Here is an 18060-nt window from a genome sequence, read left to right on the forward strand (position 1 = left end):
GGAAGAAGGATGTGTGAGACCACTCTAGCTTTTCTCAGGTGAGTTCTCCTACCTCGGAAGTGGTATAGCCTGAGGCTCTCATGTGACCTGCCTCCTGGAGTTGGTCTGAAGACTCATGGCTAGAATACGGTTGGCATCAGTGTTAATCTGAATGTTCTGTGTTGGCAGAGCTGTGGTTGCAGGATGGAGAACTTCCTGAGGCTGCTTAGGGAGCATGGGGACGCTCCCCCTCCCCCACCAGAGCTGGTGACCCTTGCGGGCAAGCTGTGTCGGGACTTCCAACACAACCCTGTTCAGGTGCTCCATCTGGTTAAAGCCATTCTGGACAGCCAGCATCGTTGGGATCTACTAAACAATGTAGACGTGGCCCTGGTGTGTACTCAGGTCCTGATCCATCAAGAGCAGTGGCTTTTAGCCCTCCAAATTCTACAGGTATAATGAGGGTATGGTGGGCAGCACAGAGAGAAATGGGTCACAGCAGCCTCCACCATACCCATGGTGTCATGAGCTGAGGCAGGACGGCCCACTCTGACTTGAGCAAGTAATGCCTAACTTGGTAAGCTAGGCAACTACCCTTTTAGAAAAATCCTTTTTTGGTGGTAATCCCTCCCCAAATGCTGAGCAAAGGTGGAGTTTTGAGACAAAACTTTTCTTGGGGAGACAAAACACACTTGTTAATCACCCCTGACAGGGGACCCACAATAGACCAGATTATGGATAACAGCAAGGTCCAACTTGGTCTAAATCTCTTCCAGGCAGCTGGGCTGGTCTCAGAGTCTTTGCAGCTTGGATCTGTTTACTCTGGCTCCCAGGGAGGATCATAATGAATTTCTGAAGTTACTTTTTTTTAAGCTGTTTACCTCCTTGTTTAAGGAGCTCCCCTGCAGGATGGAATGTTTGTGCCTTCAGCCCTTGCTCTGGCTCTTGCATTCTTTCCTCCCCCTCTCCTGCAATGGTCCCTGAGCCCTGGAGGAGGCAACTATAGATGTCCACTCAGGACTAAGAAATAGACCCCATGCCACAGTAACAGCCGCTTGTTCTGCGGAACCTCTCCAGTGGTTATGCGGTGAGGTTGTCACTAACAGTGTACTATGGGCATAAACGCAGGTTTAGAAGGTGGTTTGACAGGCTCATCACATCCGTCTAGTAAAACTATCAAAGGTGCTTCCCCACTGGGACCTCTGGCCTCCCCAGCCACAGGTTTTTGTCCTGGCTTACCTTCCCAGATGTGAACTCTCTCTTGTGGAGCGGTCCTTAAATCCAGTCGGAAGGCTGTTGGGCTTAACCACTATACCACAAACAGGTATATCCTGCCTGGCATGTCAGTGTTTTAGCACACAGGGTCCATAGCCAAACAGGAACGTTGTTGACAGTCCTCTACCTGCATCTTGCCCAACGACCTCTGGCATTATGAACCCCAGACAGCAGGCTGGGAGTTTCCAGTTCAGTGCAGTTTGATTGTTCCGTGTCCTACAATCAAAGGATACACATGTGGTGTCTTCAGCAACAGGCTCTGATTTTGGCCTACAGTCAACAGCAGTAGCAATAGCCTTAATGATTTGCGGGTTCTCGAGAACTTCCTGGGTAATGACTCATAAGGAGGTAGTCTCCCCCCTCACCCCTGGAACTAGGGTATTCATTCAATAACCTTATGGCCTCTGGGAGTGTCCTTTTGGATTTCAGTTAACCCAGCCACACTTGGGTAGTAGGTGGAAGTACCATTGCACCTGGTTGTCTCTCCCATGGCTTTCCTAATCTGCAAAACCCTCAGAGGTCAGCATTGTGTCCTCTATGTAACAAAACGTTTGCCAGAGGATGGGCAGTGCAAGGGACATCCAGAACCACCATCCCATAACAAATAGTGGAGTTACAAAGATAACCTTGGAGAAGCACTCGGAAAGTCTGTTGTCATCTGTTCCCAGCAAGGGTCAGTAGATCCCAGAGGTTCCTGACTAAGAAGATGCTAAAGCCAGACACAGTGAAGGTCTAATACAGTATGAAAAGGTTCCATGCTGGGTTTCTTCTCCCATAGATCAAGGTTGGGTACAAAGCATGGATAGGCGGCACTGATTAATTAGCTCTCCATTGTAGGAGGCTCCCAGACAGCAGGTGCTCCCTCCCAGACCCTAGGCACAAGCCACACCTAAACACCAGAGAAATCCTCCATTAGTCAGGGAAGAAAAGTCAATGTGATTGCTCTGTGACTCAGGCAGAAGCAAATGACCTTTCAGGTGAAATTTTTAAGGGGAGGAAAAGGGGAGGCCTGTGTTAGTTAGCATGGTCTAGGATGCAGTGGTATATTTTGATTGGTTATGCTAATTAGGTGAACTAACTGGGGCGGGCTTTTGATTGCTGGACTTTAATTACTTTGATATCTGGATCTTGGTGGTCAGCCTCAGGAGGAGGAAGTGGACAAATAATGAAACAGACCTTGGAGGATAGCTTTAGGAACGTAAACTAATGGTTTTGGGTTTTTTCGTTTATTGTTTGTTTTGTTTTGTTTGTTTGTTTGTTTTTAGCAAGGCAGAGGGAATATGGAGGAAGGGCAAAGTGTGCCAGAGCTACAAGCTCCAGTGGGCTATTCCTTCACCTGTAATCTTTGGTCATACTCTCTGCTGTGTCAATACATTCCATGTCCTAGAGCTCTTCTTCAGAGCTTCCTTACATTTCTCTACCCCTGATAAAGTCAGTGGGCCTGACTTAATCTGCTCAGACCTACCAGGCAGTACCAAAGGGGAACGTGGTCTTGTTCTCCTCTGCTGCATCTGCTGACTCTCTGGGCTGGCACTGTGGATGTAGCTGTAGCCCTTGCCTCCCATTCGCAACATCCTGCTGTTGGGGAGTTCCAGACTGGGCAAACCTTTTCCACCATTAGCATTGCCTTTTGCTTGAGGGGAATTTACACTCCCTAGTCTGGGGCTATAATTGCCCACCCCTGGGACAGGCTTGATCCTCTTCCCTTGTATTGTTCTATCAAGGGTGCCTTCTTGTGAACTGCTCCTTGGGCCTTAAAGGCTCTGGGGACTCCATAGCACACCATTTAGGTTTTCTTATTTCCTTCCATAAGAACTCCAGCTCGACTCAAATGCAGTCACATTTGTCTTGAGGAGCCCAGATATACCTCTTTCTCTGCTCTCCCATTTTGTTACCTCCCCTAAGTTGCCCCCACACTTTACAGACACTGTTTACATACTGGTCTAAGTTACTGGATCTACCAAAGCCTTTCCCACGTGATCAAGATACTGCCCACCAAAGGGCTCAGCGGAGTCACTAAAGCTTCATCCCACCGGCAACTTCGAGGTCCCTGCTGAGTCAGCCTCTTCTTTACCATCTCCATGAACATGGTTCTGTCTGGTCCAGTGAACTGGACTTCAAACACAGCTCCTTCTACTCCTGGTTCCCACCATAGTGTCTGCCCCTCCACTGTCGTCCTCCAGCCCCTGTTAATTGTGGGGACTTCAGAGGGAGATAACCAAGTCTTCCTAATGGCTTTGCTATGCCGGCCCATCAGTGATGGGTTTCTCTCAGAAAGCCTCTGGTTATGCAGCCTTTCACTTAAGGAGGGATGGCTACTTAGTTTTCCTGCTTCCACTGCAGTCAGACTGATGCCATCCACTCCCATGTCCCATGGCCTCACAAGTCAGGCTGAGACAGACTGTTCCATCACTTATTTAAAAGTCTTCCCTCATTCCAGCAATTCCCGAGCTCAGTATTTGCACACTTGTTTCTTGCATTGGACCATGCTTAATCCCCCAGCTGCATGCTGGATTGCAGATTCTCCCACTTTTATACTACAGATAGGACCTGAGGAATACCTTCTATTGTTCTTACCATCTCCCTCTCATCCTTTTATCTACTTTAGTTGCCACATCAGCTACTGTAGTTGGGGAGGCTATCTGAGTATCCCTTTCTTGTTGCAAACAAGTTCCTGATAGGCTCTCATCACAGTTTCTGACATATTTCTGCTGCACACAATGCTGGACAGGCAACCTCTGCTGCTTGCTACCAGTCTCCAGTGTTGTGCGCGAATATCAAAGCTGCAGAATTTCCTCCGAACCTTTAACTGTTTTCATCACATCTCCATATTCATGTAGTGGACCCCACTCTTCAGTTTGGCATGCAACTCCACACCACACAAGCAAGAATACCATCCTGGGATTATTCCCACAGGCACTCCTAATCCCGATGACCCAGCCTTAGTTGCATGTCTCACTACCCACAGCAAGAACCATGCCACTGCTTTCAGTGCACACTCCACCCATGACACAGGAACGGACAACTGTATCAGAATTACACCCACGACACAGGAATGGACAACTGTGTCGGAATGACACCCATGACACAGGAATGGTCAAATGTATTGGAGTTTTCCTTCTGGATGCTCGCCCCTCTGGCTGTGCAGCCTCAGTTGCATGACTTGCATGCACAGGAGACCCATGTACTCACTCCTCCTCAATGACTCTTTGATTCTGTCAGGTCTCTGTTTGGGTTCCAATTAAGTTGTTTGACAAAAGTTTATTCTAGGGAGACGAAACACACTCATCTACTCACCCCAGAAAGGGAACCCACGACAGACCAAAGGATGGATACTACTTGGTATCCAGTTTGGTGAATCAAAGAGTTTTATATGGGTTACTTACAGGACTGTGGGTGTGGGTTACTCATAGGAGCAGAAACGACTCAAAGACAGCTGCATCACCAAGGTCCACCCCAGCAGCAACCAACTGGTTAGAGGGTGTCCTTTCCAGGTGCCTTTGTTGGTCTGAACATCATCTAGGAAGCTTGGCTGCATTCTGCTTCTTCCAGGCAGCTGGTCTGGTCCCAGAGTCTTGTTTGTGGCTTAGCTTAGCTGTGAGTGTTCCTTGATCTTGGCTCTACTGTATCTCAGAATCTTCTTTGCAGTTGAGCTCTGCTTACTCTCCCAGGATGGGCCCCAATGAATCTGGTCAGTTTCAGGGAGGCCTGGAGGCTGTATTTTTTAGTAGTTGTTTACTGTCCTGCTTTAGGAGCTCCCCTGTAGGATGGAATGTTTTAATCTGGGAGGAAACTGTCACACAACAGATGCAGTGATGCATTTGATATGGACACCTGACCTGAAGCTTAACATAGAGATGCATAGCTGTAATCTCAACACTCAGGAGGCAGAGGAAAGACAATGGCAAGTTGCAGGCCAGCCTCTGTCAAAATGATAACACAGAGTCATGCAGGAGGAATGCAGTAAACAGATAGGGAGTACATGGTTCAGCTGAGGTGACTACAGAATGGCAATTAGTGGCATTGGTGACTGTAAACCCTGCAGTGGGACTGGAAACTCATGGAGGGAGTGCTTGCCCCAGGCAAGAGAAGAACAAGGCATAGTAAAACCACCATACCTTGTTCTCCATACCTATGTGGTTGAATGGAGGCTGGGCTTACTTAGATGTTCGGAGGGTTGAAGGGTTCAAGATTAGGAAATAAGCCTGTGATCTGTTCATGGCTGGCATGAGAGATCTGGCAGGCCTGTGTGGTTACTGCCTGAATCAGGTCGCACTTGCCCCGGGGCATTCTGGATTGAAGGGCTTATATGTTGAACTGACTTTGGTGGTTGCTGGACCAGTGGTTCAGATCCCAATGATTGCCTTTCCCATAGGCTGGGTTGGTGCGCATGACCAATTCTCACACACTCCAGGTTGTGTAAGGTGACTGGATTTCAGCAGGCTTTCCCTACAGGGGTGTCGGGTGCCAGGAGGCAGCCAGGAGCTGGTACGACTCTGGAATGACATCCACTACCACCTGACTATGAGGAGGCTGTGTGTCTCCAAGCTGAGCCCAGGACAGAAGTTTCGCTGTAGGAAGAGGTACTTGATGATTGCCCTCTATGCTGGCGCCATGGATCTTCCAGGGTTGGGATGTGCCATGCAAACCCCAAGGGGCTGAGGAAACAAGGACAGGAAGTTGCTTTAGCAGCATTTATTACAATGTAATGAACATCATGACTTCAGCATTTGTCACACCCTGGTAGGCCCATCACCAAGTCACAACTCCAACTGACACCTGTTATATGGTAGCTGGAAGTAGAGGGCTGTATGCAGCTGGCATCCTGACTATCTCTACTTCCAATCATCACTAGACAAGGAACCTGTGACTAGGAACAGTGAGAGTGAAGCCCCACTGAGTTTTGCATAGCTGTTCCTCACATCCTCTTATCCCTATGTCTGGGCATCAGGCTAGACTCTGGGGGTCGTAGTATGAGAATGTCATCAATATTAGTCTCACCTTCATCATTTATGGAAGAGAAAGCTGTCATGGGATAGTCAAGTCACCTGTGTCAGGTTTTGTGTGGGAGATACAGACCAGGGTTCCCTAGATACTGAGATGGTAGAACCTGTGTTCTTCACCCGGGGCCTCTCACCTGAGAAAGAGGACTGAAGGCATTGATGCTCCTGAGTCACAGGGTTCACTCACTGTAGGAAGAAGAGGGGTTTTTGTTCTTGACCGGAGAGTATAACCAGATATTGTCAGTGTGAGACAGGTCCTCGGAAGTTCAGTAAGAAAGCATCCTTGAGATAGTGGATATGATCACATCACCCCAAAGGCCGATAGGCCAGCAGACTGCAGCTAAGCAGTCATAGCGTCTTGCCTCCATGTTTGTGAAGTGTCCCCTGGTGTGCTAGGTGCTTGGAGGTTGTGGGTGTAGATCAAGTTGTGATCTCTTACTGTTAGCCAGTGGGTAAATTCAGGGGCAATAGAAAAGAAAGAAAGTTGATTTCTTCCTGTGTGGCTATTGAGACAGTAAGACGACTGAGAGAATTAGGTCTTTGCTTTGGGGTTGGAGGAGGGAGGTTCATTTGACCAGATCATAAATGCTACCTGACCAGCACTTAGACAAGAATGGAGAAACTGTAGGGAACCTTGAATTGGCTCAAGATACCCCCCAGACCAAGTTTTCAGCGTAAAGGAGATTTATTTGTCAAAGAGGGACAGAGGGCAAAGGAAGAGGAGAAAAAACGACAGGAGATAGAGTAAGAGAGGAGCAGGGGAAGGGAGCAAGGGAAAAGGGCAGGGATGTTTGTTTTGGAGCAGGACAAAGTACTGCTCTGGACAGAAAGGAAACAGACGTGGCACATAGGAAAATGGCAGTTTATAAAGGTACGGGACTTGGTGGCTAGCCTTAGAAATGAAATCTAATGGTTTGTCACAGGTCTGAGGGAATGGGAGAGAAGGGCAAGGCCTGCCAGAGCCAAGCTCTCTGCACTTGTGTTGGCCAAGAGTCCCTTCAGTAACTACACTGGTAAATGTCCCAGGCAGGTGGATGGCCAGTTCAGGAGCCAAGGATTGAGAGGTGCCTGATGTCCGAGCAAGATAGTAGAGTTTATTTCTATCCCTCTCAAATACAGATCTGTCCTCAGCCTGTGGCCCTAGGAAAAGGTGGAGGCTTGGTTCACCTACCCCTTCCAGGGGCTTCCAGGGAGACCGTCAACCTCAGGACCATGTGGGCAATGGCCAGAACATGGTCTATGCTGTAACTATGCTGGCCAGCCCTGGAGTGTCTTGAAGGCCAGCTGTCACCCAGGACTGCAGTTGAGGCAGGAGAAGCTCTGTGCTAAGTAGGAACTTCCAGGAGCAGGGTCCTTGGTTCTGGTGTGTTTGGGCTGGAAAAGGCTCTGGAGTCCCAGGTGGATTGAAGTTGGGATGTGTTAGATGAGATGCTCTTGGGAAGTGCATGCATGCCACACATCTGATTTCACCTGTTTTGCAGTTAGATAGCCTTTATACACATCATGTGTCCATTATGAAGAAATTCAAAGATACAGCAGGAAAAATCAGCCTACACTCAGGAGAAGGATAGCTGTGCCGGGGGTCCCTTCAGTGACCCTGAATCCCAATGCTGTGTAGAGAGGGGAGGGAGAAACACCTATGGGCTTCCTGCATGCTGCAGGGGCTACCCAACATGGAGCATAACAGGAAGAATGGCCCAAGGAGGAGAATGGAGAACACACGGAGCAGAGAAGCTGAGTTCAGTGAGACAGGGGCCAAGGGGAAGCCAGTGGCAGTATATATGGGAGGTTGGGGCCATGATCCTGCTTATTGTCTGAGAAGCTATGCTGCCTGCGACAAGTCAAGAGGGGCAGCTAGAGGGATCCATGTATAAGGTGAGAGATTCACAGCTTTGCCAGCTCGAGGGTCTGACCTGAAGAAGAAGTGCTGGTGGTGGAGAACAGGGTTAACAAGTCTGCTGTGAATGGGGCAGTGGCGAGGGGGGGGCAGTTAGTGTTTGTGCTGGACCAGGCTCTGGGGGGAGCCTGTGCTCACTCCCAGGTGACTGCAGAGTGTGGTGGACCACCAGCTGGCATCCCAGAAAGTAGGAATCAGACCCCTTGAGGTGACTGGGAGTGGGATGCAGGGGCAGATTGGAGAATGATTGTCAGAACTCCTTCCCTGGGAGGTGCCAGGCCCTAAGCAGATGGAACTGGTGTCCTATAAATCCTCCTGGCCCTTCTTATCTAGGAACCCACCACCCTCTACCCTCTGCCCCGAGGGCCCTAAGAACCGGAACTTCCTCCCAGAGGTTCAGTGTCATCTGCAAGACTTTGCCACAGGTGTGGGTGCTTATCCCAAGAAGGCCCAGTTGGTAAGGACAACAGCCCACCCCGTGGGACTTCTCTGCTACTCTTCCTGAGCCTTCCTCCACCTAGTAACTGAGTCTCCCCCCTGTGCTGCTGAGTAACTCTTCTCTCTATTAGACAGCTCTTCCTACCTCCCCTCAGCTAAGCAGACTTCTCTTCCACCTTCCACCAGGGAGACCCCTTGTCTTCCTCCCAGGCAGGCCCCCCATCTTTTATGTGGCTCTGGCTTTACTTTGTAGCTCCTTTAGCAGTCTATGTTTCCTTCTGGGCTCACTGGGTTCCCCAGGCCCCTCCCGGAGTGCTGTTGGTCCCCAACTTTTCCCAACCTCTTTCCTCTGCAAGGTTTGGTTTTCTCATGTGAGGCTGCCTACTTCTTAACCTGGTCAATTCCCAGAGGATCCCCAATCCTGCTGTGTGATCCAAAGCTGAAAGGCACAGTGTCTCAAAGAAAGTGGCTCCTGGTTGGAGCCAGTGTTGACACTGATCCTGGGGTTCATGGTAGATTCTGGCCTGTTTCCTGTTTTAAGGTCTCGGGTGCTCAGAGCATCAGCTGGCCCAGAATGGAGTGGCTGCAGGAGGTGGGGCATGTGTGCATCGTTCTCTAATTCGTCAGCACATGTGCAGGAGACAAACTGTTTTCCACTGCATCAGTTCACTGATGGCAATCTCTGCTGTCTTTGCAGGGGTGAGGCTGGACTGTGCCCTGTTTCCTATGTGGATATGAGCTGTCCAAGCCCCCTCTGTGCCCCCTTACACCTCAATTGTGGTTGTCTTTTGGGGGGGTTCAGGAGAAATTGGCTTCGGAGACTGGCTTGACTCCTGAGCAGGTGTACAACTGGTTTGCCAATTATCGTCGACGTCAGAAGGCTCTTCTCCTGCACATGCAAAGAGCCCAGGAGACCACATCAGAAGTCTCCAGTGCAAAGGAGAGTGGTCCTGAGCCGGTGCAGCTCTCAGGATACCTTTCACGAGTCTGTGGCTGTGTCCCAGTGGTCAGGTGAGCATCGCAAGGGCTTCTTGGGGGCTGATTTCTGACAAGATCTAGCTGACTGGCAGTCGACCCTGGCATGGCTGTGTTCATCTGGAGCTGGAGGTGTGGTAGCTGTTAGGAAGGACAATGAGTAGAGTTGGGGAGTGAGTTCATCTCCGGGCCTGGGACAATTTGTTTGCACTGAGGTCACAACAAGGGATAAGAATATTGGGATGACCCAAGACCAATTCTGATTCCAGTCTGCGGAGCTGCTCTCAGCTGGGCAGGAGGCAGACACTAATGCACTCCTCTCTGTTCTGCTTTGCAGCCAGATCTGAAGGAAGTGGGACTCTACAGCCCTCTGAGACCCCTCAAGGATCTCAGGGCTCACAGCCCCCAGCTGTGAGCTTTTCTGGAGACAACACCACCTCACAGGCACTGGCTTTCAGGTAATGTCATTCCTTCAGGCCATGGGACAGGTTTCCTCTTTAGTCCCCTCTGCCCTTTGAGTGCAGACCAGAGTATATTTGAACCTTAACTCCAGGGCTGCCTGTGCTAGGCCCTGACATAGTGGATTGCTTTTGTTTTCGTTTTTTCTGAGCATTGGTTGGTTTTTTATTTCATGGAGTGAGCAGCACCCTGTATGTACCTCACTGTCTGGGTCTCCCCATGCACTCTGCTCCCCTGTAGCAAGGCCTGAGCCTTCTGAATGCAGCCCATTGCTGATTCACCATGGGGTCAGTGCCAGGCTGGACAGTACCCAGGTGTGTGACCCCAGGTAGGCTCATGTGAGCTCTTATCCATGCAATGGGGATGAGATAGTGCCTGCCATTCAGGCTATGGCAGAGGTTGAGAGAATGTTTAACAAAAGCCCTGATCAGGTTTGAGGTACATGAGCCCTGATGGGATATTCATTATATTGCTGTCAGCTTCTGCGTAATGTTCCTTTGATGCTAACCATCATTTATTCATTTGATATTAGGGTCTTGTCAATCGTTTTCTGTTTTCTGGTTCTACGCAACAGACAATTTTAAGTGTCTGTGACTCCAGGCATGTCAGAGCCAGCCCCTCGGCAACCTCGGGGAAGAGCAGGCAGGGTGATTAAAGGTAGTGATTTGCAACCTTCCACAGCTTCATTGGCTTCATCCCATACTGCCAACCTCGGCTGGAGGCACCACCTAACACCCACCCACCTCACCCAGGGTTCTGCCATCCCAAGCACATTGTTGGGTTATGTTTCCCAGGTCATAATATGGATGCGAGACGTACCAGGAGTGGCCAGGTCACCATCCTGCCAGCCTCACATCCATGGACTTCGTCTTCAGCCTCTGCCCTCCGGCTACTGGCAGCAGCATGCTTGATTCCTCTATGGCTTCCCATGATTTTTGGATGATGCCCTTTACACTTTCATCCTCTGAGGAACATTTCCTCTCAATGGAGCAACTGGGCCTTACACACCAGCTGGACTCTGGGATGGATCCTGAACCTGTCCCATTAGCCCTGGACATTGCTGCCCTCACGGTTCCCAGCCATACAGGTGAGTCCACCTCACAGAGATTGTGCTAGTCCAGCAACTACTCAGGTCCTCAGGTGCTCTGTTAGGGTGGCCACCATCTGCTTGAATCTGGAATGTTCAGTGAAACCCAGAACCGCTCTTGTCACAGCAGATTGTTCTTATTGTTTCTTATTTATGTCTCCTAGGGGAAAAGTGCACATGAATGAGAAACAAGGCAGTAGGAAAGAGTTAAAATGGGAGGCAGTGCCTGCATGCACATGTCAATACTCCCAACTGTCCTACCTAATCTGTGAGTACCTGTGCAACAGAGGAAGGCAGTCTCCTTAGCCATGCCCCTCCCTGCCCCTCACAGCACTCCAGGGTAGAAATGCCAAGAGTTTGTTTCTAGGTTAGCACTTTGGCATTTGTTTGTCTGGAGGACAACAGAATTATGCAACTTTGCATCTTGCTAGGCCAATGTGTTTGCCTACCTGAATTTCTTTTTTTCATGTTCATACATATTTTTATTAAGAGATTTTCTATTGCTTTTACATACCAACCACAGATTCCCCTGTCCTCCCTCCTCCCGCCCCCAGCCTTCCCCCACGACCCACCCCCCATTCCCACCTCCTCCAAGGCCTGCATTTCTTAATATTCTGTGAGCATAATGCTTCTTTTTATTTCTTGCAGTTTCTACTTGCCTCTTTTTTTTTTTTAAAAAGAAACATATATTGCCTAATTTTTTTATGTTCTCAATACCTTCCAGTATTTCAAGCATGTCATTTGAAAACTCACTTCTGGGAGCTTGCTTTCTCCAGTTTCCAGGCAGAGGAGTGCTCCCCAGGTCTGGGGATGAATCTTTATCCCAAAGCCTACATTACCTGCCCTCCTCTCCCCCTCCCCCCACCCAGGTGGTACCAATGCTCCTTGCATTGCACCTTGTGTTCTCCCTGCCAGAGCAAGAAGTGGCTGATCACATCAGCCTGCATGCGGGGCTCATGGAAGGTGGACTAGCAATTGGCCAAGGCTATATACTCTCAAAGCCCACCCACAGGAATACATTCCTCCAGCAAGCCTCTGCCACCTAAAGATTCCATAACCCCCTGAACCCCAGCCCTTGCAAAAGCACAACCAAATGGTAAAATCTCAAATACCTGGGCTCTGGGAGACTTTCTCATTTAAAGCACCACATGTCCACATGTGTGACTGTGTCGGGGAGTGTCAACATTAGCCCTGCAGCTTCACTCCATTTATTAAGAATGGAGTAATTCAAGTTCTTCAGGCATGAGAAGAGAGCAGAAACAGAGGTCGAAGCACATATGACATGACCAGATGTTGTTAGACTCTTAGATGGTCTTTTAATAAAAAACCCAGAGCCAGATATCAGTGTAAAAGCTGAAAGATCAGAGAAGTAGAACAGCCAGCCACTAGTTATTACCTCTATGAAATCCTAAGCCTAAAGAGAGAGTTCTTGTTTCCTCACGCCTTATGTACCTTTCTCTGCCCTGCCATATTACTTCCTGGGCTTAAAGATGTGTGTGCTTCCCAAGAAAAGGCATGAGCTCAAGTGCTGAAATTAAAGTTGTGTGTGCCAACACTGCCTGACCTCTATGTCGAATTTAGTGACTGTCTCTGTCCTCTGATCCTCAGGCAAGTTTATTAGGGTCCACAATATATCACCACAGCCAGAATGGGCTCTTTGACTTTGGAAGGTCCTGGGCAGCTAGTGGCATTCTCGTGCTCAGGCAGGAGACTAGAGCATGCCTTGCCCCAGGCCTCTTGTTCTGACTTGACGACAGGCTCTATTGGTGCTGGCTGTACTACCCCACGGCTTCAGGACAGCCTGAAGCCTGCCTTTCAGAATTCTCTCCTCCTGTTGCCCACACAAGGATGACCAAATCCACTAGCTCATCTTTAAGAGTCAAGGATCTAATGCCTTATTCAGCTGCCATCAAAGAAGCTTTTGCCTGCAGCTGATGGGAAAAAATACAAAGACCCATGGCCAGACATGACAGACAGAGAGAGAGAGAACTTGGAACACACAGCTCTAAATAAGATGTCTCTATTAAATCCCTTCCTTCAGAGCTCAGGGAAACTCAGGGAGGAAGAGGATGACACTATGTAAGAGCCAGAGGCGATGGTGGAATCCAAGAAAACGAGGCCCACTTCATCAACTGAGCAAAGCTAATAGGAACTCACAGAGACCAAAGCAGGAAGGACAGAGCCTATGGGTGTGCACCAGGTCCTCTGTGTATATATTACAGCTTTCAGTTTAGTATTTTCATAGGACTCTTGAATCCGTGAACAAGTGGGCCTCTGGCACTGGTGCCTGCTCTTAGGACTCTTTTCCTTTTGTTGGCTTGCCATGTCCAACATGGATGTGATGGTTCTTGCTTTGTCTTATCTTATTGTATTGTGTCACATTGGGTTGGTATCTCCTAGAAGCCTGTCTATTTCTAGTGAGGGACAGAAAGGGAATGGATTTGTATAGACTGGGAGATGGGGATCAATGGGATGGAGTGGAGGGAGGGGAAACTGTAAGCAGGAAATACTATGTGAGAAAAGATTCATTTCCAATGAAGGGGGTGAGGCAGTCAAAAGATCTTCCAAGTTGCTCTCTAACCAAGGTAGAGAGAAGGACAAAGGTGAGGGTGAGGTAGTAAAAGCTTTCACATCAAGAAAATCTTAGTGAAACCTGAGATAACTGAAGCAGGCACGTGGCTGAAGCCTGAAGCACAAGATGCATGTCCTGACCAAGTGGGGCTGCCTGCGTGTGACAGATTGAGACTCTGGCATCAGACTGGTGTGAAGCTCACAGTGGCAAAGCCTGGCCTAGTCTTAACAGAAATGGATTTTCACTTTGACTCTGGAGGTCTGATAGGTCATAGACATAGTGGATATGTCCATCCTTTTCTTGAGTGGGAGGCTGAGTCCCAGGGGTGGTGAACTGTGTTTGTGGTTTTTTTTTTTTACAGTCCACTGTGTCCTGGAGAGAGTGGCTGTGCCATAGTGTGCTGTGTGCCTTCCTTTCACCTGTGGTTTGTGGAATTTCTTTATCTGCAGGATCTACTGGCTTGTGTGGTAGTCACTCTCAGAGCTTATGCCCAGAGGCGAGTCCAGGAACAAGAAGTGGGCAGGCAGCTTCCACTGCAGGCTGTAAAATTCGTCATCCCCATAGGTAAGCCTGAAGAATCCTGGGCTTTCTGTGGATCACAAGGCAGGCTAGGGCGTACTTTGCAGACTCACTATCTCAGAGTTTGTAGTTTCGTATCTTTCCCTCTGTGTGTTTCTGGAAACCTTAACACTCCTCAACAAAGGAACACCCCAAACAAAAGCACATCCGTGGGCATCCCACACCTCTGATAGTCTGCAGGCTTGTCAGCAGCCAGGTATCTCTTGGATTTACAACCCTCTTCATATTTGTTCCATAGACAAATGCTGTTGGTTTCTTAGAAGCATAATGGTTTTACTTTTAATGTTCCAAATTGTTGTTTTGAAAGGGCTTGCAAAGCCTAAGAGAGGTCAAGGCGTGGACTGTTAAGATAGACAACCAGGGCTTCTGGGAAGACTGCAGAGACTTGGGTGTGTGGTGGAGTAGAGTGTCCTGTGGTAGACAGATAATGCCCAACGTTGCAAGGGATTTCAGACACAGAGATGGATACTGTCCAGTGTGGTCCAGGCCTCCGTGATTAAGAGAAGATATCCAAGGTTTTCAAGAGACTGCAGATAGGGCCAGTGTATGGAGTGGTCTGAGGTCTTGTGGTGGAGAAAAGATGTCAAAAATCTCCAAGTAGGGTGAGAGCTTCGGAAGTTGGAATTGTTGTCTAGGGTCTTCTGGTGGAAAGGGAATCACTACTGCTCATCCTATTTCAGTGGACACCTGTCCTACCTATACTCAGGGTCACCAAGGCCATGTTTCCAGGTCATGATGGAACCTTCCTCATCTTACCCACCAGGTCGGTGATACTCCAGGACTAGGGTTGTGCTTCTGTTCTATAATGATTAGCTGCATTGCTGAGTGTGACACTATGCTTGGAGGTGATAGGAATAAATGCCTGCTCACCCCAGGTAGGGAACAGATGACAAATACCTGTAAAAAGTCCATCTCAGTGAACAAGTGAGTTGACTGGGGTGTAGGTAAGGAGTTGCCTACACAGCAGACATGACCAAAGGCGGTTGGGCTTCACCAAACCCCACCCCAGCATGAGTGATGCCTCATGAAAGCTGGAACCCTGGAACTCTCTTGCAAGCAATTTGACAAGTGCAGCATCCTCTCTAGGCAACTTGGCTCACCAGAGAGGGAGTCTCCTCCAGGCAGCTTGACTGGTCAGAAGCCCTGCCTTCAGCAATCGCTTGCTGCTTCTATAACCTCAGGGAGGCACCTTTGTGAGTCTTAAAAAGTTTCAGCTTCACTAGACGAGCCATTGTTTAATTCCCGGGTCTCATCCACTTCCCTCCTCCTTCCTGGAAGGAGTGCTTCAACTCAGAGGAAATGACCCCATAAGAATTCCGTAGGATTCCACATAAATAGAAACAGATACTATGCCTTATGATTTGTGGTCTTTTGTTTGTTTGTTTGTTTTGTAAATAACATAAGGTCTTTGTATACATCTGGCTGCCTCTAAATCTCAGCTGTCCTTCTGCCTATCCCAGCTGTCCTTCTGCCTTAGCCTGTGGAAGGCTGTGATTGTAGACATAGGCTCCGTGCCCAGCCTTTGGTTTGCCAAGTATTTATTTATTTATTTATTTATTTTTGCTTTGCTCTGGTGTCTTGTGCTTAGTGTATCCACTGTGAGATGTGTCCTGCCAGGGCTGGGTTAGTATCAGTGATGCCCTCTCCAGTTGTCCCCTGTGACCTACTGTATGAGGCTACTGGTGTTAGGATGTTTCCCTGCTGGCTAACTCTGCACAGAGTGCCTTGTCAGAAATAGTCACATTTCCATCAATCTCTCAGAAGGGCTGTGAGGCACAGAGTTAGGACTGTGGGGCTCACACCACCCAGGGTCTCCTTGAGCCAGAGCCTGTTCTGATGTAAGAAGTAGAATTGTATAAGATAGAGCTCTTCACTTTCAGTTCTCTGGAGGTGATGCCAGCCTCATCTGGCATGCCAACGCCCGTGTCTGTCATGGAGCAGAGCCAGCACATGCCTTCCAGCCAGGTGATGTCTTATGGGGTTTGCATGTTTTCTACTTAGAGCAAGTGATTTTGAGTGGTCCATGAGGAGCAGAATGAGTTGTGGGTGGATGTTATGATATTCACAAGAATTGGGCCAGGGGTGTTGGGGGCAGATCCCTCTCCTAAGTCTAGTAAAGGTCTGATGTGGCCAGGGGGCATGAAGTTGGGAAGGCAGGTGTTCCAAAGCCTGGCAGAACATGCCTCTATGTGTAATGCTGTGCTGTTTTTTCTCCAGGTGCAATGGCCTGGTGGCCAGGCCTCATGGAATGCTTTCTGGAGAGCCACGACGCTCCTTGAGTTTTCTGAGGGCAGCATGGGTCACAAGCCCATGTGGAGATCAGATCAGCACATGGAATGAGCAAGTGTGGATTGTGCACCTGTCCCACATTGGTTTCAGAAACTCACCCCGAATAAAAATTGATGCTCCAAGAAATTCCCAAAGTGTTGGCTAGGAAGCCCCAAAGAGCTTCTTGTCATTCCACACTCACTGTTTGAGCAGTTTGGATGGTAATTCTCTATCTTGGCAAAGTTTTTGAGAAATGTTTGTGGTATCGTAAGTCCAATATGGGTCTGCTCCAGTCAGACAGTGATAAAAGTTGAGTTTAGCCCCCCTCCCCTCTCCCTCCTCCCCTTCCCGGCAAGAGCTGGGAAGGAGGACTCACTAGATCACAGAAGGATGGCTTACTAGATCACAGAAGAATGTTCCACTGTTGAGCCTTCCTATCCCCATGAACACAGAGCCTCATTCTTCCACTCATTGTCTTTGTGAGTGGGTATGGAAAGTGGTAAGACATCCTTTGTTCATGGGACCCCCCTCCTAGAGTGTTGAGGAGCAATGTTGACTGGAGATGGCCAGATAGGGTACAGTAGACTGGGGTTCCTTGCCCCCCAACATTTGTTTCAGAAAGAAAGGTTTCATTAAACTAAATTCATGTTTTTGTATCAAACTTTACTCTGCCCTGACATATGTTTGTATCGATGCAAGGAGATTAACACACCAGCTCTGTGATCCCAGAGCAGAATTCACAGTGGGGAGATGGTAACTGCTCCCTAACCATACCCTCCTCCAGATGTGACTGTTTCCTCAGCTAGTTCATAAGCACCATTTGGTGGGCGTCCCTCTCTTCTGGCCTTTGTTCCTTTGGCTTCGGTTGTTTATTTCTTCCTTGCAAATTCCTGGAAGGTGCATTTCTTGGTAAGTTGAGACCATCTGTGTGATTTGCTGTGGATTCTGGGCATCTGACAACCCTCTGCTCACCTGCATGCTCAGGTGTCTGTTACAGAGTATGGGCTGGAGGAGCTTATGAATGCGACCTGAACTTTGGCTCCAAGTCCTGATGTCTGTCCTTCTCAACTGGGCACTAGGCAATCCCCAGTTCTGGAAGGGGAGGCAGGCCCTGACAATGGCCGATCAGAAGCCCAAGTCAGAGGATCTGTTGCCAGTAACCATTTGTCTGATGGCCACAGCAGGAATGGGTCCCTAGACCCCCTTACTAGAGGCAGGGGCATGTAGGGGGCAGTGACCTCTGTGCCACAGGAGGCTCCCCCAGTCCTCGGCCTAGGACTTTTGCTATGTGCATCAGACTATGATGCCCAGTGTGTGTTCCTCTTCCTGTGGCCTTACACGATGTCCTCTCAGGGCATTCTCGTGGCAGTTCCAGAACTGCCACACATTGCTTGGCCTGAGCTGCTCTCTGAAACCCTGGAGCAGGCCTTCCTGAATCCCTAATCTTGCATCTTCCATACTTGTGGAACCAGCACCACACAGAGACGATGCTGAACCAGGCTCCCCTGGGCCATGGTAGGTAGCATCA

General features: G+C 49.0%; 1 protein-coding gene across 1 annotated transcript; it reads left to right on the forward strand.

Moving 5' to 3' along the window:
* Positions 1-183: 183 nt before the first annotated feature.
* LOC114686656 (anomalous homeobox protein-like) lies at positions 184-16698 on the forward strand. The gene is made up of 8 exons (XM_028861292.1): positions 184-432; positions 5710-5837; positions 8488-8611; positions 9395-9603; positions 9837-10025; positions 10902-11113; positions 14135-14249; positions 16482-16698. The coding sequence occupies exons 1-8, from the start codon at positions 184-186 to the stop codon at positions 16696-16698; spliced, it is 1443 nt and encodes a 480-aa protein (XP_028717125.1).
* Positions 16699-18060: the final 1362 nt, after the last annotated feature.

Source organism: Peromyscus leucopus, chromosome X (assembly GCF_004664715.2).
Source record: "Peromyscus leucopus breed LL Stock chromosome X, UCI_PerLeu_2.1, whole genome shotgun sequence".
Taxonomy (NCBI): domain Eukaryota; kingdom Metazoa; phylum Chordata; class Mammalia; order Rodentia; family Cricetidae; genus Peromyscus; species Peromyscus leucopus.